Source organism: Eutrigla gurnardus, assembly GCF_963514095.1.
Source record: "Eutrigla gurnardus genome assembly, chromosome: 2".
Lineage (NCBI taxonomy): Eukaryota > Metazoa > Chordata > Actinopteri > Perciformes > Triglidae > Eutrigla > Eutrigla gurnardus.
In genome coordinates this window covers 6,878,908-6,902,854 of record NC_139916.1, presented here as the reverse complement: position 1 = coordinate 6,902,854, position 23,947 = coordinate 6,878,908, and the positions used below count along the sequence as shown (strand labels likewise).

The 23,947-nt window shown below is 40.9% G+C and overlaps 1 protein-coding gene across 2 annotated transcripts; it reads right to left on the bottom strand.

The window, feature by feature from the left end:
- Positions 1–775: 775 nt before the first annotated feature.
- On the bottom strand, positions 776–22,407 carry slc38a3b (solute carrier family 38 member 3b). 2 transcript variants are annotated; one of them, XM_084030588.1, is made up of 17 exons: positions 22,212–22,407; positions 13,381–13,556; positions 13,000–13,020; positions 12,766–12,847; positions 12,554–12,669; positions 10,484–10,557; positions 10,023–10,115; positions 9,551–9,632; positions 7,435–7,517; positions 6,982–7,040; positions 6,583–6,741; positions 6,420–6,499; positions 6,238–6,338; positions 5,159–5,283; positions 4,929–5,073; positions 3,523–3,626; positions 776–3,418 (listed from the first exon to the last, which is right to left on the bottom strand). In XM_084030588.1, exons 2-17 carry the CDS (start codon positions 13,485–13,487, stop codon positions 3,314–3,316), a joined length of 1,536 nt encoding a protein of 511 aa, XP_083886714.1. In that variant the 5' UTR covers positions 13,488–13,556; positions 22,212–22,407; the 3' UTR covers positions 776–3,313. The 2 variants fall into 2 exon arrangements, with proteins under 2 accessions (XP_083886714.1, XP_083886715.1); XM_084030589.1 differs by lacking the exon at positions 13,000–13,020.
- Between the last annotated feature and the right edge of the window lie 1,540 nt (positions 22,408–23,947).

The window sequence follows — 23,947 nt, the reverse complement described above, 5'->3', positions numbered from 1 at the left end:
TGTAGCTAAAACAAAACAAAAAAGCATGTAATTCGAGCAAAACTTGAATTATTAAAATAAAGTGAAGAAAGAAGGGAAGTAAAATAATAACAGTAAGTCGTTGAGTCAAAAGTGAAGTTATTTATTAGTGAGGTCATATTCATATTCTTCTACATTTGGTAAATTATTATGCCAATAAGGTTATATTTTTATTGAGTGTGTATTTTATTGCTAATTGACCTCACTTTTGCTTTTCTACACTATTTCTACCTTTTATCTAATTATTATTTTTGAATTTTTTACTACATCAGGTCTTAAATGTGGCATGGAGTTGAGATCAGAGTGACTGAGGTGTCAGAAATACACGAGCCTATGTGTCTTGTCTGCTATTTTGACCAAAAGCAAATCTAAAGGAATTGGTGTTGATGTGTTACAGTAGAAACATTGTATGTTGACACAACAAGGCCAGCTGCAGTAAGGGATCATGGTGACCTGAAGTCTGGGTTTAGTGTTTTTTGTAAACACTGCTTAGCCTTGACAGATACGATAACACTGACCAGGTAGATAAACACTTCTTTTAAACCATGTACAAAAATACATGTTTATTTGGGGATGAAGATGGTGTATTCCTACAGTGGAATTTCAATTAATAAATGTGATAAATGGCATACAGATAAATAGCAAACACCACAAAAAAAATCAGGCTGATTTGTTCAGTATAAGCAGAAATGTGTGCAGCTGAAATAAGAATAAGTTTCACTTAAAAGGTGAAATGATGACCAGAGAGACAATGTGAAAACATCTACAATTATTTTATTGCCAAACTAAAACTGTCCCTGCTATTTACACTTTACAAGCTACTGTAAATATGCATCACAAATATAAAATGTTTACATTTATATACATTATTTATAGAAAGCCACGTCTTATTCACCAAAATTGATTATTGTTTTTCGTTATTTTCATCGTTATTTTATTTTATAGTCGCGTCACTTTCGTAGATTTATGTCTAGAACAAAAACTTTTAATAAAATATCACATAGATCCATTTAGGGACATGAAAAAAGCATATTAGATATACTGTGTCTGGTATTAAAACTGTGGTTAAAAGGCATTTCATAGCAGTAGGTAGTCCCGTTGTTGTTTTGGCATGATACCTCAACGTGAAGACAAACTCCGTTCAACATGATAAAATAAACCGTCACCGTTACCACAACAACCACTGCAAAGCCACGTGGAGAAGCAAGGGACGGAGTTCGATACCTGCACGAGTATTTCCTCGGCTTTTGTTCATCATTTAACCTTCAAAATCAAAGCTTCTCAATGAATATCTGCTATATAAATACAATTAAATAAGTCGTGATACAATTGATCATCTTTGGAGCAAATAGAGAAAGTAAATATTTGTTCTGAGGTTTAAACCTTTTGTGCTGTTTTATAAACTTGTTCATTTGTATAAAATGAAATGCAATCTGTGAACTCATATGTAGGTCGTACTGCTATTGAGAGTCTCAAAATCCCCCTGAAGAATCACTGAAAGTCTCCATCCTGAGTGAACCAACAGTGATGTTTGAAACATTATTTCCCAGAATGTTCCACAACACTAATATTAACAATAGTTGTTCACTATAGCAACCACAGGTCGGACAGGACACAACAACATGCAACACATTAACCTCAAGTCCAAATAGTCGGCGAGGATGGAAGCAGATCAATATACTAGAAACCAGTACGGCAAAGACGTGACGATAGAATCCCAAAGGCATAATACACATTCAAATTAATCAAATGATCTGCCAGACCCACCAACAGATTCACGGTGCTTGGACGGCCATTGTTGGAACCCATAGAGGACGGGTGGGTTCACCCAAATTATACAAAAATAAAAACCCTATTTTCTATCGGCCCCTTATTGCCTTTGTCGTGTCTAGTCAAGATAGCTCTTGATTTTATTTCCATAGGTTTTGAGATATTGTATGCACTCAGGTTTCCACATAGTGCATCTCAATACCGGGTACAAGTACAACCAAAACTATCTGCATGGCTGGAAACCACATAAGTGATGACCTCATATTAAGTGTCAGCAACCTTTATGGATTATGGCTTTTAACCTCATGGCTGAAGTTGTTCAATACAAACAGATGTGAAGGTCAATCTCCTCATCGCTCTCCCTGCTAGAACGTGATTAGGGTTCTCTTCCCCAAAACCATTCCTTTCATTTAAGTTCATATTTTCACAAAACTTCAATTGGAAACGTGTGATTTCTGAAGTTATACAAACTAAGAAATAGTATCGGGAATTGAAGAGATGACATGAAGCTGGTTTGTATTCAAAGTCAGAGTATAAGTGCTCTGCTGTTCTGAGAAGGGAGGTATGAAATCCTGAGATCAAGCTCTTTTAATTCAGAAAATAAATGTTAAATATGTCGAGGCTGTATTCCTTCCATAGTCGATATATACTGCAAGCTAAAAACAAAAATTGATATCATACGTAATATATTTGGATCATTGCCTTTATCACGTACAGTAGTTAAATATACTCCATTTGAAATTAAAAACACAGATATAGTAAGTAAATAAATATACACTTCTGTTTTGTTGGCCGTGTGTTCGTGTGCGGTTCCAAATGCTAAAGGCACCGGGGGTTTCCGTCGAGAGTTAGCGGATCTGGAACAAAAGCTTTCATACGACACATTACATAACTTGACAGATCATGAAACGTAATGTCACCTGCGCTCTAAGGCCTTTAAGCACTTGTTCTCTTGTTTTATATGACATCATGATAATCAGTTCAGAGAGCGGCTGGTTCGGGATGACATCATCCGATTATTCTCTACTGTGCGTCTCATGAAAATAATGAATATTTGTGTAAAATAATGAGTTATTTCTGTATCTAAATACATTTCTCCCAACAGACAATTATGCCTTATTTCTCTGTACAGTACCAGCTGCAATAGTTTGTGTGTAAATAAAGAGGAAGCAACAGGAAAGGACCATTTCACCACCGTGGTACAGCTAAAAGATGGTTATAAATGTTTTCTTTAAAAAAATAATAACCCTGTTTAGTCCTGATTATTCATTAAAAAATGCATTACCATTGCACTCTGTTACACTGAATTATAGAACCTCTTCTAGGATTTTGTTACGTTACACTCCAGAAAGTTAATTCAACTCCATCAGCACCAGTGTGATTCCAACTATTTCATTAGCCCCTGCAGGCTGTGCTGTGTAGCCCTGTAGTGTTTTCTCCCCACTGGGGTGTTATTTCTCCCCCTTTACATTTCCAGAGCTGGCATACACACACACACACACACACACACACACCGAAGCAGCATCTAGTGGCCTCCCGCAGCATGGCCGCCCCCTGTTGTCCAGTCGATGATTATGAAGCTCAGACTCATCACCATGAAGATGACGCCCAAAGCGGCGAAGCAGGTGGCCTGAGGACGAGGGGGGGAGAGAGAGCTCGTCAGTGGTACAGACGCTCCATCGTCAGATTGTCAAGAACTCCAAGGAGGAGCGAGTGAATGAGCGAAGGCCTCACCAGTATCTTAGGGACGGAGTTCATGGGTTCCTCGTCTTTGGGAACGATGCGGATGTAAAAGACGGCCGGGAAGATGAAAATAAGGCAGGGAGCCGACGTGGCACCTGGAAGGAGAACGGGGAGATATATCAGTACAGAAGACATTCATTGTGGGTCTTTGGGATGGGAATGACAAGTCCTCTTCTGACAGTTTCAGATACATATAGATCAGTGTGATGGGTATCAATAATATAAGTTTAATAAAAGGGTACTTATAGAGTTACATTTTGAAAAATTACCTAAAATTGAGATACCAAGATTATCAATCAAGCCACGTTACTATTTGGATAATTTGTTTGTGTATTTATCATTTACTTTTCTTTTATTATTGACTTTTTTTCCCATCACTGGTCATCATTTTTCTTTATTTCTGTTTTTTTTCAATGCTTGCTTTGCGAATTACATTTTCCATCATGGATTCTGTTAACTATAAATCAGATTCACCTGTTTTTCAACTCGAACACAAATTGATTGATACAAGAGTTCCTGCAAACAGCTGCGTGTGTTCTGTCACCCGCATGCACATTTGTTCGTCAAAGCAGAACCTGTGGCTTTGAAGTCTTTTTGACTTAAACGTTTTAACTTTAACCTCTGACCTGTGAGACATGAGCAAAGAGCGTGACAATAATATTGACTCGGTTTGTCCGTGAGCAAACATGCTCTGGTCACGTTTTAGTTTTGCTTTTAATGGGGGTTTTATTTATTTCATGAGGGGAACTTTAAAACTTGAACCACAATAAACTCGACCATGTCAAAGGACTGAGACAGAATTATTAATCCATATTCACATCATAGTCTATGCAAGTGGACGAATACAACATATAAAATGCTGTTTTCGATGAATTTTCAATTAAATTCATGATGTATAGGACAATATGTTTGCTCTTTGTGTGTCATGGTGACAATGTTTCTAGACAATCCTCCTAGTAATGATTAATCTGAACATTAATACACAATCTCTCATGCCAGCTTAAGTCTATTACTTCTCTTCATGGTTTCAAAGCATCACTTCTAATCCATTTGCAAACTCCTTCTTGTTTCAGATTTTTTTATTTCTTTTTCTAACTCATTTATTTTATTTTTATTTCTTTTATTTTATTCTAATTTCTCATTCATTTTCTCATTGATATTATTGTTGTATCTTATATATTTATCTTATAAACCTCCTTTTACTTTGTATTATGTGTATCATTTTATGAAAGGACCCCCTCGAAAATGAGATGATCCATCTCAACGGGCTATCCTGAATAAATAAATTCTACTAAATGAAAAGGAGGAGCTAATAAAAGGCCTGAGACATGCATTGCGAACTAACCAGACCATCAAAGATGACACGATGTCGGCTTAGTTCCCGCGGCTCTACTAACCGATGATGCCGAAGATGCCCAGGATGTTGGGAGCGAATATCACCAGCATGTTGATGACTGTGAGCAGGAGGACAGCGATGGCGGTGTGACGCAGCCAGTTGAAGGACTTGGTGGGGAACAACATGTGCTGGATGGCTCTGCGTACCTGCGGACAGAGGACAGAGGTTTGAGCTGGGACGAAACAACATCATATTCATCACAGAGTACCGGAGCGGAGGGATCAGACTCACGGGGAACAGCACGATCGGCACCGTCAGCGTCACGGCGGTGAGGACGGCGACTCTCACACACAGGATGAGAGTGTCGTACGGGTCGATCCGGCTGTAAGTGTGCAGCAGCTCAGGCTCCACGTTGTCTACAGACAAAAACAGAGTTTCTCTTAATAGTTTCTCTCATGTAGCGTAGAGCACATTGTCACCACAAGAGGGCGCTTGGACTCTTTGTTTGGGAAGAGAAGCTAACCGTGAATATTTGCATTATGGCAAGTCTGTTCTGTGTTTTAGTATCCCATTAGAAACAGAGTCAATCGTTCAGGTACGCAGCAATACTTCACTCTTGTTTTCTGTTGCCTGTTTGTTTGTTTTTTCTATACGAAAAAATGACCACTTTACTCTTTGTAAATGTTTTAATACAATTGTACTCATCTGGACCCCAGGAAGACATAGGCATACGCTAATGGGGATCCTTTAATAAAAATGTCAATCAATTATTATCTTTTCTCTAAACAAACTGTGAAATTGTCTATGCTCGTAGGATGTCAAAGACAGTAAAATAACAACTTTATTTTCAGCACCATCCATGTAAACCTGCATATGATTTTTGCTATTTTTCCCATACTTGATGTCTTGATGGTGTCTTCATAGCAGTTATTCCCCGCTGCCCAAGGGAAACATTTGCACGCTGAAGCTTTAACATTGCAAGATAAAGTAGGCAGCAAAACTAAGTATTTTTAATATCAGTTTTCAAGCCTGAGGCCATTGAATGCAATATCTCAGTAACCCACTTTCTTCAAATTGGACACAAACGTCCACTGGGAGTCAAGGTTGAACTGATTTGAACTCAAGAAAAACGTAATTATGACACGTTCACACAGCTGTCTGAAAGGTTAAAATGATAAAATCATAATCATTTCAGACGGATGTGGATGTAAACATTACCGGTTGGCGTAAAAAACAACGGTGAGGCGGCAATTCTATTTTATAAAAAGCATCTCTCAGCTCACCTGCCTCTATATTCCAAATCAGCATCATTTTACCATGTATCACTGCACTGCATCAGATTGGTGTCTTAAAAAAACACAACAACTCACCATAAAAGGTCAGGTAGCCAAAGAGAGCTGCCAGAAAGTACATGGTGTACATGACTAAGATGGAGATGTTGGACACCTTCTGCATCTTCTTCTTCGTGGGACTGAAATCAGAAAGCCCAAAGTTAGTCCAACGCCACATTCTATGACATAAGAGGTCGCAGGTTAACGAGGTGGGGACTCACTTGCGCAGCTCGGTGTAGATGGGGAGCACCTCAGGGTGGCAGACGAAGGCGAAAGCCAAGATGGGAATGGTGTATGCTGTCTGTGAAAAGCACATTGACGGGTGAATTTCTAGCGATGACAAGGGGCGATTGAGCCTCCCGGTCTTTGGGCTCGCCTGCGTACCTGCGAGTTGATGGTGATCATGCGCGGGTCGCAGTGGGCGTCCTCGTCCTCGTGAACCAGGTTGTTGTACGCGTGGCTCGAGACGTTCAGCTGGGCGGCGGTGCTGTTGGCCGAGTACTCCTCTAAGGGGCAGAGAATCTGAAACTTCTTATAGATGACCTGAGGAAGAGGAAGAATAAGAGGTAGAATCACTGGTAACGTTAGATTGGCGTGACTCCGCCTCTTGTACTCTCAACCCTTCTGATGGGCATTAAGCAGCTCTTACAGGCGTCTCATCAAACGGAGCCACAGAGCGCCGAAAATAGAGACGAGAGTAAAGAGACGTGGGCGGAAAGAAAGGGGGCAGGATGACATGCCAGAACAAATGGGTGCTGATGTGCCACTGTGTGACCAACTTACTGCAGAGAGGAAAAACACCATACAGCTGAGAGAGAATCCACTGGTGTAACCGAGGTAACCTGAAAATACAAGAGGGGAGGGCGGTTAGTGTCACAGCTCCTGTCTGTCTGGGATTTCAACAAGCTTACAGGTTTTTCTGCCGTTCTAAAAAATGCCCCGAGAGAGCATGTTTATTTCAGGTGTTCATGAATCGCTTATTGTGGGATTAAGCCGGAGACAATGGCGTCTAATTGGCCACCTGCTGTTACCGATGTCAGAGGCGAGACCCCAATCAGAATCTGACTATCTGACTTCAAAGTCAAAAAGAACACCCTCTTAATGAACTCTTAATGAACAAGTTTTGTTTCATAATTTGGAAAACGTATAACATGTGAAGCGTATTGGAGTTTTTGAAAGAGAGACAAACTCTGAATGCATTTGGGAAGACGAAACAGACCGACTCCTTCTACTCACCCAGTTGCTTCATCAAAGCCAGGGGCAGGATGATACTGGCAGAGACCATGATGACCAGATAATTTCCATTCAAGTACCACAGACTGGAGAAAAAAAAAAAAACGTGTTTACTTCGGGGACCTCAATATTTCAAATATTGACACAGAGACACAAACATTAAAAAATCACATCAAGAGGTTGCATTTCATCAGCAGCAGCAACCTGCTGGGGACATTGTTGGCCTCGAACACGTGGAAACAACGCGTCGGCTTATGTCGCTCTGCACAGAAGAACTGGAGCAGACCGTTATGTAACCGTGATGGTTTACATGAAAAGGAAACCATAGCGGAGACTAAACAACCAGGCAGCGATGACGTTAATGTGAGCAGCCCGTTCCATCACAACATCGCTGCCCCTTCGCTTCGTTCTTACCGAGCTGAGGAGATTCAAGGAGAGATTATCTCCAGCAACAGAGCGGCTAAAGAAACAATCGTAAACCATTAAAGACTACTGGCTCATAAATCCTGTGTAGAAGTTTCGGGTGACACTTTTAAAGAACTCTGTTTAAGCTGCTAAGCCCGTTATTCTTAACCTTCTGGACGATAAACAGACAGTCAGACCAGCTGTCTGCCCTCGCCTTGCATGCAGCGATCTCTGTGTTTGTGTGTGTGTGTGTGTGTGTGTGTCCGTGTCCACATGTGAGATAAAATGTAGCTGCTGTGACGTGAACCCCGAAACTTCCGTCTATGGAGCTCCAAGTCACGTTCAGAGCCGAGTCCAGGTCACGTTCCACGTCTTCATAATAAGCATATTTCGATGACGTGTTAATACATAGAGTCTGAATGTTTACAATGCAAAGATAAATGTGTGAGCTGTTAAGAAACGCAGAGAGCGCTGTTGACTTGTGTTGATTTTACAGCAATGATATTAGATTATTTCAAATGTTATTACAGAAATATTACCAAAAATATAAGAATAAGAATTAATTGGTCCCATTTTACTTTTATTTTGACCGTAAAATGTCCTGATATACATATTTTGGTCACAATTCTTAAATTGGGGGGATTCTATTGTGTTTATGTTAGAAAATCAGGCATTTGATAAACGATTCTTTCATTAAATCAAATCTAAAATATTTGCTTTTGTATCCGCATCAAAAATCAAATGGCATGAAGTCAACTCTCACAGCAGCCACGTCCGAGTCAAGTCAAGTTCAAGCTCTTATTTTAGTGTCACCGGCCCCGAGAGCTCAGACTGAATGCCTGCTACTTCCAAATATCTGACCTTCTCGTGACCACGCCGACCTCTGGCCCCACCACCCGCTCCCCATTCGACCCCGTTCTCCTGACGCCGTGGCTCTGAGCGCCGGTTGGAGGGGAACAGCGTGTCTCGGCTGCCGAGCTGACCCGTCCTTATGCTCGACCTTGGAATTTTGGCCGCGGTGCGAACCACCTGCTGCTGTCATTTGTGAGTGCGGCGTGTGTGAGACGCAGAGACGGCATGAGTCATAATACTTCGTACGTCAGGTTTTGATTGTAGCTAAGCCTCTGGCCCTGAAATGAACACACCCAAACATAGAAAGAAGTATGACTTTATCCCACTCTAAAATTAATCAGCGATAAAGGGTAATGTCGTGCCCTTCAGTGGCTTAAATATAAAAGTCATCTAAAGGGCATGGCTTCAAAATGGAAAAACACACCGTGCGCTGCGAAACACGAGGCTGAGATTGGTTGTTTTTCTCTGAGGTGTTTTAAGAGGGGACGATGCAGACGCCGTGATCCCTTTTGAGAGCAAGGTTTGTTTTTAGATCTGAACAGGCAGCTAGAATCCACTTCAGCCCGCCGTGGCCTTATGCAGAGCGCCTCTGACGTGAACGCCGCTCGCCTCCCACAGTTGACAGCGCTGAGTGTTGCGTGTAGACACAACGGACAGATAGTTACCCAACCACGGGGGCCAACCGGCAGCTCAGCCAATTACAGGCTGCGATTCTCATCACACTCCCCCCCAACGCTGGCTGACTCAATGAGCGGTGCAAACGGGATATATAGTCACTGCCCCACACTGTGTGCCAGGACGCCCTTTGACCCCCCGGCACACAGCGTGTAAGCGGGACCCAGACGTTGAAAGAAATACTCACTCGGAGTTGGAATCGGCCTTCAGGAACGTTTGGATGACCAGCGGTAACTCTGACTTGACGATGTACAGGTAGCTGGACATGGCTGTGACAGAGGAGGGGGGGGGGGGGGGGGGGGTGAACATGTGTGGCTTGTGTGCAAATACGCCGGCATGTAGAGCAAATAGATATGATGTTATGTTTGTGTAGGTGACAGAGCAGAAGCTACTACTGAGGTCATGCACTCGTGTTTCGGCAACACTGGGGGAGGTCACTTTCTACAATTTAAAGTGCAAACACAAAAGGGAGTATTTTTCCACAACGTTCCGACAACATTTAGATTTAAACATAATATAATTTAAAAAATCAAGTATTTTTTTACCTAAAAATCCTGGTTTAAGTGAACCTAATTGTGCATGTCTTAATATAATTCATATTTTCTGCTCCAAGGAGTTTAAAGACCACACATTTGTGCTACGTGGCGTTGGATCCTCACCACCAATATTCTGCAGGGTGATTGCGATACCAGCAGCCATTTTTCCAGGAGTGCCAAAGGCCCGGTACCCCAGCTCTTCATACGCTCGGATTCCTGTAAACAGAAAACACACAAAATGATTCACGCAATAAAACGTTTTCATAGTTTTAATGTTCATCTACACATTATAAACCTTTGCCACATATACTGGATTATAGAATAATTTAATAGGATTGAATTAAAAGCACCTTTCAGGATAAGCATAAGTGCTTTCTGAGGAATTTCAAACATAAGTAATAATTATAATCAGAGAAGGAAACTAAATCCTTCCCAACTTTATAGTGTGAGTGTTAAAAGCAGTCATTCAACTTTTAATCCATTCCTATTTCTAGATTAATTTACTGGTCAAATCAACATAACTGTACACTATAATAGCTACACTTTTTCTTTACAAAAGACCAAAGACATGACACAACTCTTACCCACAATGCCAGAGGATTTGAGCAGCAGATGAATGGAGTAAGATGACAAGGCTGCCACTGCAGTCAGAAGAAACCTGAGAAATAATACAGAAGGGACGTTTTTATACATTCTACATTCCCTCTGGGATTATAATCGTGGCATTCCTCTTCTGAAAATGTCATATACATTACAGTCAACCATGTGCATTAAGTCCTGATGTATTGGACGTGTTCTTAGATGTTACTGGAAATGTGACATAGCTCATGTATTATAGTTTGATCTGACACTGTGCATTAACGAGGGAACAGAAACACGTCATTAAGCCTGGGAAGTTGAACTGCAGTGGTGGCCGACTTTGGGTCACAGTCCTGCCAACGCGTGACATTTTCAAGCTGATACTGTTGGAAATGTCAACTGCATGTAATATTGTGAGACTATACCAAAAGCTGAAGCAAATATTCAGCATGAAACAATATAAAATTGAAAAAATCTTTTGGAATAATTCTCAACAGTCCTACGCCTGGATGAAAACCATATTTCCCACAACCCTTTTGCGTCTATGAGTTGCACCGCCTACAGAGTCAAGTCAGCACAGGGTCAATCAGGTCAGCATTCCTAATGGGTCCGAGGTTTGATCCCAAATCCATCATCTTTCTCAGACCTTTTCCCAGCATTTACGGAGACTATATTTTCTCATGGCCACACATGTACATTCCTTAAATGAAGAAATATCCTTCTCTGGATCCTGACACCTCCACGACCGCTCTATTTCTGTGACTCCCTGTAAATATGCTGACGAGGATTGACAATGTCTATTTGTATCTCTGCTGGTAGGCTCGACTACCAAACTTGTGTACCAACAGAGTTGAACATGATGTAATGGAAAAGTGACCATAAGGTAAAAAATAATGCAGATATTCTTTGTACATGTTAATACATGATAATCAATGCTAATCAAGTATCAATGCTTGATCTTTCCATAAACAAATACTTACTTTTAATTAAGTGTTTGTATAGAGAGCAATTCATCTGAAATAATAAATACATAATTAGGCTTATGTGTCTGGAAAGCCATTTTTGTTTGCTTTCTAGGAATTAAGCTTTTGAAAAACCTCTGGTGTGTTTCCTTTATAAGAACCACTTCAATGCACTTTTATTTACAAGGCCATGCTTGGGCTGCTGCCTTCCTACATCTGTAATTTAATCACACGGAGAAGTGTCGATTCTTATGGTTTGCGTTCAAATGATCAGTTGTTGTTGTCTGTTCCATTTGCCCGCACAGAACTGGGAAAAGAGGCTTTCGTCTACTCTGCTCCTTCTACCTGGAACGTGCTGCAAAAAGACTGGAAATTAACTGAACTTATATCTTTGAATGCTTTGAAATCCAGGCTGAGAGCACTTGAGATGACCTCCTTTACTTGTAATTGTTTTTTATCATTATATCTGTTGTCTGTATATTGTTACTGTGTAACGGACTCCCTCGAAAAAGAGGTTTTTAATCTCAATGGGACTTTCCTGGTAAAATAAAGGTTAAATAAATAAAAATAAAAAATGAAATCCCATAGACATCAGGGATGAAACAGGTGTCAGAAAGCCGTGCTGTTTTATGCAATAAAGCACAGACACAAAGCAAGAACAGCTTAAATGGAGATACAGTAGAGTGAAAATAGGGCCGTGGCCTTTCTGGGGTCTTCATGTGGCAACGGGTTCATGGATAGGAGTCTGAGAAAAAGGACATATCGTGGAACATGATACGTTCCAGGATGTCCTGACAGACACTTAATCACCCATGTAAGTAACCAGCTCCAGTCTGGTCCTTAATCACGCCACCAAAGCAGCCCACTCCTCAACTGTAATCCCTCAGGAAGCTCATTAGAGAGTCTCGGGACTCCATAATTCGTTTGGCGAATAGTTTGATTCTTTTTTTTTTATCAACTCTTTCAAGTAAATCATATACTACAGTGTTGGGGTCAAGGTAAAGTAATGAGCAAGTATGGAGACCAAGATCAAGACATGGCGGGACACGGTCAAGACCACACATTCTAGCTCATAATTTTATAAATTGAACTTAAACAGACGTATTTACTCACAAGAAGAGGAGTATGCCGGTGTTGGCCATGGCGTACGCCAGTCCCAGGATCCCACTGCCCATAATGGCATTCCCCAGGTTGAAGACAGACATGCCAAAAGAGGTCTTTCCTTCAAACTGAGGTGGAAAGAACAAGAGAACACAAATGCCCAATGAAAAACAAACCATGGTGCTCTTTCTGTCGTAGTTGTTGTGTCTGTAAACTAGACTTACATCTGTGAAGCGTATCGGTTTCTTTCCATCCGCAGTGGGCAAAAACTCATCATTCTCCTGTCCTCCATCAGGATCATCAAATCTAAGGGGGAAATTAATGACTTAATTAATTGGTTGCTCTATCCATCTCTGAAAAATGTGAACACATCTGCAGCAGACATTATTTTATTGTGTTTGTATTATCATATGACAAAAATGCAGTTAAAAAAAGCCTTCAAACCTGTGCAAACATACCTGACTGTTTGAGTGCCATTTCTGTATAAGGATCCACCCGACGAGGCGAGCAAAAGACAAGGTCAACATGCATTTTTAAAAAGTGGAACGTAGGAAGTAAGTCACACTGCATGTCGTTGACCACATCCTGATCATTATAAACAGGAAAAACTCTTATCACAGGGACAAAGGTACATAAATCAAACAGTCCAAAAGTCTCTTTCTTAGTTCAATTCAAAGCCAGTTCTTCAAATAATCCAGGATGTGGTTTCAAGTATAACTAATACAGACAGACAAAAAGGCTTAACAAGTACTTGATACATGCTGTGTTAAAACGTCATCACCAGCATGTGAGTGACAGCCGCCAATCATTTATGATGAAAATAAAGGGTGAATACTCACTGATCCTCTTCTGGGAACGTCTTCATCGGCATCCCCGCGTCACCTTCCAGGTCGTGACCTTTCCCGTTGGATAAGATGTTCATCTCCGACTGAGTTGGTTCCATCATCTAAGTTTTTTTGGTTTTGTTTGTGCTCGATGAAGAATATCCTCTATAGTCACTCAATATCTTGAATATCTAAGACAGAGGAAGAAAGGACAATGCAGTTGTTCAGATACTATATTCCATTAACGAGCAGCCCACAACGTTAAAACTGAGCAGCACAGTTTGAATGTTTAAAGGCCCCAAAATGTTTTTTTATTTCAAATGAGGGGAGAGAATGGGTTGGAAAAAAGCTGATAGCATATATTTTTGTGAGCCAATTAGATCAACAATATCCAATGAGGGCGATAACTTATGTTTCCAATTGGGGTGAGAATTGGCAAGAACCTCACGATACGTATCACGATACTTTGGTCACGATAAGATACGTATCACAATATCACGATATCGCAATATAAATAAAGATGAAAACACAAGTACCTGTATATGTACATCAGATGATATTGATCAGAGGACAAATTGAGTCAAAACTATTTAATTCATAACAGCCTCTCCATTTTATTAATTCCCATGACATTCACTGGAATAAATATTGAAAATAAAATGAAAAAGGATAAAGTACTGCATTCACAACGCATCTAAACATGAATCTTTTTTTTTAAACCGATCTTTGGATTTGGATTTGAAAAATCGATATTGTATTGGGCGGCAAAGTATCGCGATATATTGCCGTATTGATATTTTTACCCACCCCTAGTTTCCACGCTCCTGTCAAACAAATCTGATCAAATCTCACCATTCAGTCCTGATTAGGCAGATGCGTTGAATTGTTGAGTGTTGATGTCTTAATAAATAATACTTTCTCAAAACATTAACCTTGAAATCTTGCGTACTGAGTGAATATTTAATATATTTAATGTTATAGAGAAATGCTTTTTGAGAGATACGATGGCCTTCAGATAATGTAAAAACTCAAAAGACCCTTTCTAGAGCCACTATTTGGTTTGTCCATTATAGGCTACTGTAGAAACATGGTGGACTCAATCCCTATAGACATTAAAAAGAAACAAAAGTCTTCTTAGTTTCAGGTGATAATATTTGAATGAAAAAGTGTGGTAATGATACAATAATAATGATACAATAACGTTTTTGCCAAATTATTTAGTTTCGCCCTTTTAGCTCAAGCAACAGTTGGTAATGTCCTGGCATTTCTGTAGACCGTGGTGTCATCGATGCTCCTTATGTACAACACGTGTCTGCATAACGATGACCGCTGTTGACACGGTGACTTCCAACGCTCCAAACCTGACCTCATTCATCTCACTCGTCAAATTCATTCACTGAACCTTGTGCAATGTGTGCGATGCATACACTAACGTGAATGGTACCTAAGTGTAAACGATCAAAGGCTGAGCTCAACTGTTGGAAAGTATGACAAATATGCCGCGATTTCCAGAACGTCAGTACTGAGCAAAGGCAAACAAGCCAAGACCACGCGGTCAAAGGTCAAGGTCTGTTTGAGTTTTTTTGGACTTTTGTGCGCTCTCTTCCTCTGTGTAGTTAATGTCACAAGCCTGCGGATTCCCAGTGCTGCTGTTCACATCCAACACAATGCCACGGCGGTCTTTACGACGATTACAAGCAAACAAAAACGCTAAATCCCTCACAACAGCAGGCCTCGAATCACCTCAACACTGTAATCATACATTTCAACAGGATTTTCCCTAAATGGGTGCAGGGTTTTCTCTTAATCCCAGTTGGATCATGAATCACTATAATCACAAACTATAAAGATCTCTGTGGGGAATAAAACACATCACTCACATTCGATGAAATTATGAATTATTGAGCACGTGTCATTACCTCCTACCACGACCCCGGTGACATATTGAATCCACCAGAACTCAGAGAGACAATAGTGTGTTGTTAGCTGCTTCCTCTGTGACAAATGTACAGCAGCTCAATTGTGTTCGCAGTGTCCTCTCAGCCAGAAGATCCCCATTACTGCTATTCATACTGTACCGTTAAAGAGGGCCATTGATACTAGGCCACTGCAGCCACAGAAGGAGGCTCAAACAAAGTCACACATAACACTAAACACAATCATTAGGCTCAGACACCTATCTTAACATCATGATCTGGAGATCTTGTCACTTTCTGTGGCAACATCGCACTGCGATAATGATCATTTCTAGAGACTCGGAAGGGACAAAAATGATTGGAATGAAGTTCATCACTGTTTTATGCCTTTATGGACCAGATAAAGGAGTTGTTCCACACCTGGCCTCCAGGGGAACCCACTTTGTGTCTTTGGTGCATGAAGAACCAGAAAACAGCAGATGAGCCTGGAGATAACATTTACAGTAAATACAGATCATTATGGAGTCCCATGATGTTGTCGCTTTCCCACCCGTATCATTATCGTTTTGTGCTGTATACATCCTGACCTGCATAAACACCCTTGTACTATATAATGCATCACATTGGAGACAGCTGCTCTTGTTTCGGACAACGGCGGTGAAAGTAACGCTAAAACCTGGCATGACATTGTCATTATGGGATGTCCATGGGGTCAATGTTCTCACGTGTTTTTCAAAATGTCATTATCCTACATTTTACTAGTCATTGAGAAATACCTCAGTTTTGTCAAGGCAGGAATTAAAGACAAGGAAAAACTCAAATCCATCCTCTGAAAACACTTGTTGCTCTCAGTCAGGTAAAATATTTTTCTTATATTTCAGATAGAAAGAGAGAGGCCTTCTGAGCATCATTCTGAGTGGTGTAAGCTAAGGTATAGCACAGAACAGCACCATGGGGAAAACCATATATGTAATTTAGTACTCATTCTATGGAATATAGAGGCAATGTTTAACTGATACACTTCATTCATTCCAATAAATTCATAGCATTCCATTGGAAACTATTATAGGTGAATCACACATCCATAAAACAGCATTACCAGAAGTTCTCTAGGGTTTTAAGAAGTGTGATAAAGACCTGTAAGACACATCGCTGGTTTCGCCCGTGTCATCTTATCTAGTAAACCAGAGGCTGGACCACAAACGTCCCTGAAGACCAGCTTATTAGGGACTTTATGCAGATGTGGTGAGGGTGTACTTTGTATAACACAATTATACATGCAGCAAAAAAGAAATATAAATATTATTCTTAATAGTAATATACTCGATGAAGACTGGGAGTATGATGCCCAGTGTTTGATTATGTGGATTATAGTGGACTTTTTTTTTTTTTTGCATCACTGAAACATTATCAACACTTTATTAAATAAAAAGGTTCACAAATGAGGACACCAATTCATTTTTGGGCAAAAGCTTCAAATTTTATGAATACAAAATAATACTTTCTGATCTACTTCTTGCTATATATGTTTCTAGCCTTCTTCAAATGATCAAAGGAAAAAATGATTAACCTCTGTACCTTGCAGGTCTGCTTTAAAACAAGTTGACATGTTCTATTCAAGAACATCTGCATCATAAGTTGACATCCCTGTATAGAACATATCCTCTTCTACCGAGCAGCATGAATGTCACCTTACACTCCTCCAGTCCTGCAGCCCATAGAAAGTTGTGTTATGTAACGAATCGGCTCTGAAGGGGCGCGGGAGTGAACGTTTCCATTTTGAGTGACTGCTCTTAGGTGACATTTGAAAAGTTTGACCTGGCGGGAGGGTGAACACCAGTTAGCTGTTCGGTTTTTCCATCTGTTAAACATTAACATGAGGGAATGACTATTTATACATGTTTTACTCTTTAAAAAAAAAGACCCTCGCAATTATTCCCTATCTCGTCGAGTGTCAGTTGGACATGAAACAGGGAGGACAAGTGGGGAGCAGTGGGAGAGCACATGGAGATGAGGAGATGCCGATGTGGTGGTGTATCAGGAACAGGCACGAGGTCCAGCCAACATCGCCTGGCAGCACCAGCTCCTCGAGGCCACGTGCCTGCTGGGGACAAAGGAGCACATGCTCCTGTCCTGCGATATCGGCCAGCACCTGAATCACACATTCTCCTCTGTGGCAAAATGGGCTTCAGGAATAACGTCCATATTAGGCAGTTCTACATGAGCCACCCCCTTTAAATGCTCCAGACAACATTTAATAGGTGAAACAAACACTATTCTGGGACGGTTATTTGTTTTCTTTTGCAAGTGAATGTTTAGTGGGTAATAAGAAGCGATTTGCCCCCTAATGTATCTACATTCAAAGAAATATTAGAGGCAGGAATAGTTATAAAATGATATTTTTATGCAATTTATTACAAAATATCTAAAAAAAATTATCAAAATCGCACATAAAGATAAATAAATCCACAATTTCACAAAATAATACTTGAATTAACAACTCAGGCCATAACCTATACCATTAAATTGCACCTCAACAGCAGTGATACTGCATCAAATAGCTGAACGGAGATACATTTCTCCCTCTGCCTCTTTCCTTTCACCCAGCTCGATTATGTTACCTTCATGCTCAAATGAAAATTTTAAAATTATATACACAAGAGACAATCTGGGTGACATTCATGCAGACATTAGCCTTTAGAATCCGCCCAAAGCCGACTTAAAGCAGTGTGAAGCAGAACACACACACACACACACTAATGATAAACTAGATCACAAGTCTGGTCTTGTCAAGTCACTGATGCTTGCTGACATTGGAACAAAGGCGTTTATCAGAGCGTTTACAGTCTAACGTAACCACCATTGCCATTCCCGTCTTTCGAAAGAATACAGGTTGGTATGTCACAGATGTTCTGATAGCATCAGGAACAAAAAGAGTCAGTGCTGTACACTATAGTGCACTATTATAGTATAGTTACTATGTATGGGATCGTGAAGACGGCATCGCACAAACAGGTGGAAACCAACATATCGAAAGTCAACAGAACGTGATTTGCGGAGTGACATCAAACAGCCCGACGGACCTCCTATGTCGAGTTAATCCTTTCACATGCACCCTGATTGCAGGTGGATCCCTTAAATATGCCTTTCATTAAACAATAACAGAAGCAAAGGCATGAAATGTTCACTTATGGAAAGAGAAACATTTCAGGAAGGAATAACTCAGAATCATATTTAGTCTGGGCAGCTGTGGGAGGTCCAGAACTCTTCGCTGCATGACGTCATCAAGTTAAACCTTGGTTCAGATATAATATCATTTCATCTGCAGGCTGGTAATTCAACTGTATCCATCTCCATATTTACTCCATGTTGGCAACGTGAGTCCGTCTTAATGTGGCAACACAGTCCAATAGTCAAAAGCTGTTGCATGTACTTTGTGTTCCAGGGTTTAACCCGATCAAAACTTGACTTGAATCATTTTACTTTCAAAATGAGTTAACTGCTGACATTCAGTACATGCTAGTGTTTATATCTTGCCAAGTCTGTCGTGATTTAATTCCTGCGAGTCTTCAAATCCAACAACGTATATGGCTCTCTGTGGATTTCTGCAGGCAGCATATATCGACTTGAGGACATATATTTTTGAACTGATTGCTCAAGAGGTAACAAGTTCATGAGAGCGTCGTGGCATTTTCTATCCATTAAGCTACAGAACGGACTCTTTGAACGGACTGAGAGCCACAAGATAAACGAATCCCAGCTTGAACTTTCTCATACGAACAGAACATTAGCTGTTGGGAAATGTTCCCAAAAGTCTATCTTTGAGATAAAAAAAAGGCCTGTAACATATAATGCATTCAATAAATATGTGCCACTTATCAACGTCCATCCACAACATCAACAAAGGGCTTGACAGAATGATTTAAATAGACAACAGCACGTGATCTGGACGAGTTCGGGCCCAACAGATTATGAGCCCCATGACAAAGATAATAATAACCTCTGGACACTTAACACGACTCCGACGCAGATATTCACAGGTCTGTTGGGTACAGCTGGCTGCTTCCCGCGGGATAAAACATTGGTCTCCACATGCTGCGCACCTGTCCGGCTCCTCCTCAATCTCTCAGCCACTTTGATCGCTGCAAACACTCCAGGGTCACTGACAGCGGGCCAGCTTATCTGCCCATTCTCAACTGTGATGAACCCAGCAGGAAAAAACCCCATACAGGGTGTTGGTGTTTAGATAGGGGCCAAAGTCAAAAGCATGGCCCCTCACCCACACCACCTTGAACACAGACGCAGAATTGCTCTGTATCCCAGATTCTGTAAATGGTTTTTCAGTCTTAATATGGTTGGATATTTCAAAAATGTTTTCAAAGTGCAGTTTTCACCAGCACCACAGATTTCCAGGATTCAAGTGGCTTGGCATTACGTGTTCACAGATATCTCTTTAACAGTTAGTTGCACTGAAATATACAAATTGCAACACTCACCATTTATTAAGTCAGTAAAGACTGAAAGTAGCAACTAGCAAGGTGCAACTCAGGTCATTCAAATCACTGGCAGTTCATGATATAGGAGCACTGCTCAAAGAAAACCAGAGCATGTAAGTCGCAAAAGAACCCTTTTCCACCAAGCATTTTAAAGGGCCGGTTCAGAATCTTGAACCAGTTCCTTGAGGTTCCACAGCCAAAGAACGGACTTTCGACCAGGAAAACTGGTTCCAGAACAGGTTCTGAGAAGGTTTGCAAGTTGAACGAACTGGGAACCAGCGTCACCAGCCCAGCACATTGGCATCAACACAAGACGGATAAAAACATTTGTGCAGCTCGTCTTGAATGCTGTGGACGGAGATGACGTTTGAGAAGAAAAGTAATAATCGAACACGTTTTGATAATTAACACTGAATGTACGATGTTAGCCCGCTAGCTCTGACGTTAGCTAACGTTACCTAGCGCAGACTACATGGTATTGATCACAAAACAAAATGAATGATACACCGATTTCTTTACAGGTCAACGTCATTATTGGGGTAGTTGGCAAGACGGAGGTCGCCTGTTGTCTGGGCACAGCCACGATCACACCACTGCTAAACATGTTATTCTGTTTTGTTCAATTATTTAAAAAAACCCACCAGATTGTAAATTTGTATGTGCGTAAGTAAGCATTAACATTTACTAAAACTTGCATTGTGTTTCTTTTTTAATTAAGCATACTAAAGCAGACATGTCTTTTTAGAAAATGTGTTTATTTTGACAACAACAAAGAACGATATAATACACAAAATACTAAAATTACATTTTTAGTTTGTAGACTGTGTGAATTGTGTGTAATATCAATTATCAGTGTCAGTTGGGCCTCCATTCAATATGGCCGACGTCTCTATTAACAAAAACAAGAACGGTAGTTTAATCACAAACTAGTCCACTACACTATACAGTGTCACCTTTTTGTGAAGCCAGATGTTACTGCATTAGTTACGTTGGTAGTTTTTTTTTGTTTGTCCAAAACTTTATTTAAAACAATTAAGTAAAATACAGCCTCTCGCAGGAAGTGACGTTGGTAGTTGGTAACGTTTAACGGTGTCAGAAAGTAGCATGCTAACGTCATTGTTAGCAATATCAAGCTAATTGCTGCTGTTATGAGCGTAATCAGTAGCTAGGTCAACTAAGCAGCTAAATAAATGTATAGTTTGTTTGCATGAAGGCGAAACATTTGAAAAGTGAAACTTACCAGGATCGGTAACGTTAGTAGAACTCGACAGCAGCAGCGTATTTTTTTCCACTATCGCCTCGAGCGTTAGCCCCGCCCACATCCTCTGACGTAGACATGTTCGCGGACGGTTCGAGACCAGCAAAGAATGGGTTCCGCTCTGGCACCAGATTTCCTAGCCGAGAGGCTGCTACTTCACCTTCTCACACGTGATTTACATGATAATAACGCATTCACACGCAGCAGCAAAGAGTGCGCAGCGTGAACCTCCCACACAGGGCGCTCTTCCTCCACATGGGTATATTTAGCTGACAATAACAAAAGGCTAAAGTGCTTTAAAATCTGCTACCGGGGACTATACGAGACGTGTGACGCGGATTGTGTGGCGGGTTATCGGCGAGACAAACTCAATTCGTTTTGGGTCGGATGTGGTTTTGGTGTCAGGAGGGAAAAGGAAATTGCGTTTCCTCGGTGCCATGCGGTCATCACCCTCACATTAAGGCTGTAACCCGCAGGACATGTTGTAGTTAGCCTATTATTATTCATTAACGAGTCATGAAATATCGATCAGCTTGATTGAGCGGCGGCAGCTTCTTGTAAAAGAAAGACCCCCCCCCCCCCACACACACACACACACACACACACATACGCACTCACACACACACACTTTCACCAAATAAAAGTAATATCTGCTTGTGAGTCACACATTTGCCACTTAATCGAATCCCATTCATGTGAGCTGTTTGTTTCACCTGTTGCATCGTGCAGGTAAAACTAACATATTAGAGAAATATTTGTAAAAAATGCAACACGAGTGCCCAGACAATAGAGGGACAATCTGTCAATGACTCCTTGAGCCACATGGTCCTGACATCTGGACTTGGCGCTCACTAAGGGGGGGAACCAACCTCACTATTCTTTCCTTATTGACCCCCCCTCCCTAATGACAAATACTCCAAATTATACCCCAATAAAACAAAACAATAAGCCCCAGTAGACCCAATGTGTGCCATGTGATTATATAAGCAACAATATACACACTATCTATTTTTAAAAATTGCTCGTGGGCTGCAACAAAATCATGCCCACGGTTGTAAAATAATAATTCACAAGCCTCAATCTTTTTCAATAAAAGCGGTGAAATGAAAACATCATGCCAAACAGCAGCATCGCCCTCCTTTCTTTTCCTGTTCAAACGATCGGATTCAGTCTTACCAAAGGTTCTTGTCACGAAGCGTCCAAGTTAATTCCCGAGCTCAGAGCGTATAAACGATGATGGCCAGAATCTCTTTCTGCTTGCTTGTTGTTGTTGTTTTTTCCTGAGTCAAAGTGATGTTATCTGCGTTCGTGTGTGTGTTTTTATAAACGCACATTCGAACCGTCGCTCTTTAAGTCAGCGACTCCAACATGCGCTTTAAGGAATGGTGGGCATTGTGAAAACCCTGTGAAGCTCAACTGTGGGGGTCGCATTAGGTCCGCCCCCTTTACACCCCCACCCACCTCCTATAGCTGCGCTGTTGGTTTCACCGCTTTCCCTGTAGGTGATTGTGATACGAGGAATATCACTAGTGGGTACTCTCGTCTTTGCAATCAAGGATTTGTGACAGTTTTACGCACGACGCCGCGTAAAAAGTGGCGCGTAAAATCCAAGAGCTATCAAATGGTGTCCAACATACGTTTCTCCCTGAATTGGTTGTGAGCATTAACACAGATATTTGAACATGTGAAATAGACGCACCTTAGTGCGTCAGCACATGCAGTGGTGTGGTTTATTCCTCCTCTTCTGATCAGGCAGCTCCCAGCATGGTGCAGCCATGAGATCTGCCACCTGTTAGGAGTGTGGAATGTGGAGAGTCCACCCTGCTCACTCAAGGAAGAACAAAAGCTGCCAGGACACTTAACACAGAGGTAAGGAGGTCATCCTAACTAAAACCGTGTAATTAATACATTCACTATTTAAATTGCTTTGTTGCACAGCAACTTTAATCAAAGTCCTTATGTGTATTTTGAGTAACATATCAGATCAGTGTGGCCCACTGTCTTAAGCTCACCAAAACATACACAACTCAAGAACATGCAACACATAATACAAAACAAAAGAAATCCCACTGAAATAAAAAAATGAAAGCAAATTGTAATTGATGTAAAACCCCAAATAAATCACGGTCTTTATAGATGATATAGATCATAATATAGACACATCGATTATACTATTATCATTGTAGTTCAGTGTCCAGATTTCTAAAGGAGCCACCAGAGCAGAGACTCCTTTAAATTCACTAGAGGGGGTAAGTGGCCCTTCTAGCGACCCCTGGAGGACACAATGCTGACGTTCAACAGTTTACATCAAGTGGTTCCTCTCCAGAGTAAAGAAGGAGCTCCAATTGTTTTGTTCTTTATATAGAGTGACACTTTTCTTAGACTCATTATCTAATAGGTAGACGGTATTTGATATTCACAAAAAAAAGCATGTTAATGCGCATATTTTTTACTTGTTGGAAACAAAGATGCTGAACTGCATTTACTGTTCATTTGAAAGCGTTACGTAAGATCATTCAAAGAGCAGGTCACGGCTCATCTTTCTCACACATCATGGATGTTTGATATTTTGCCGTTTCTGAGAAAGCAGGACGGTATTATAACAGCGGTTTCCACCTCAGACCACAGGAGTTAAGCTGTATTAATACAATATATTTATGTAAGAGAAGTAGAGGTGAGGTTCAGAACATTCTTCTCTCCGAGAAGGGAAAGTATCAAAGGATGAGGCCCCATGAGGTCCGTGAACTAACCGGAGGGATACATTGTATTATGTTGCATTGTGTAACACGCTTTGTTTGAATAAGGGACTGCCAGAGACAGAGACGGCAAACTCTCCATCTCTTTGTGTGGACGAGCAATTACATTAGTAATATAATGTACAGGCCAAGGGGAATGCACCTGTTGCTGCTGAG

Coding starts and splice junctions, on each gene's coding strand:
- slc38a3b (XM_084030588.1), bottom strand. CDS start 13,487: ATGATGGAACCAACTCAGTCGGAGATGAACATCTTATCCAACGGGAAA. Junction 10,558..12,553: donor ACCGGCATACTCCTCTTCTT/GTGAGTAAATAC, acceptor ATTATTTCTCAG/GTTTCTTCTGACTGCAGTGG. Junction 5,284..6,237: donor TGGCTACCTGACCTTTTATG/GTGAGTTGTTGT, acceptor TTTTGTCTGTAG/ACAACGTGGAGCCTGAGCTG.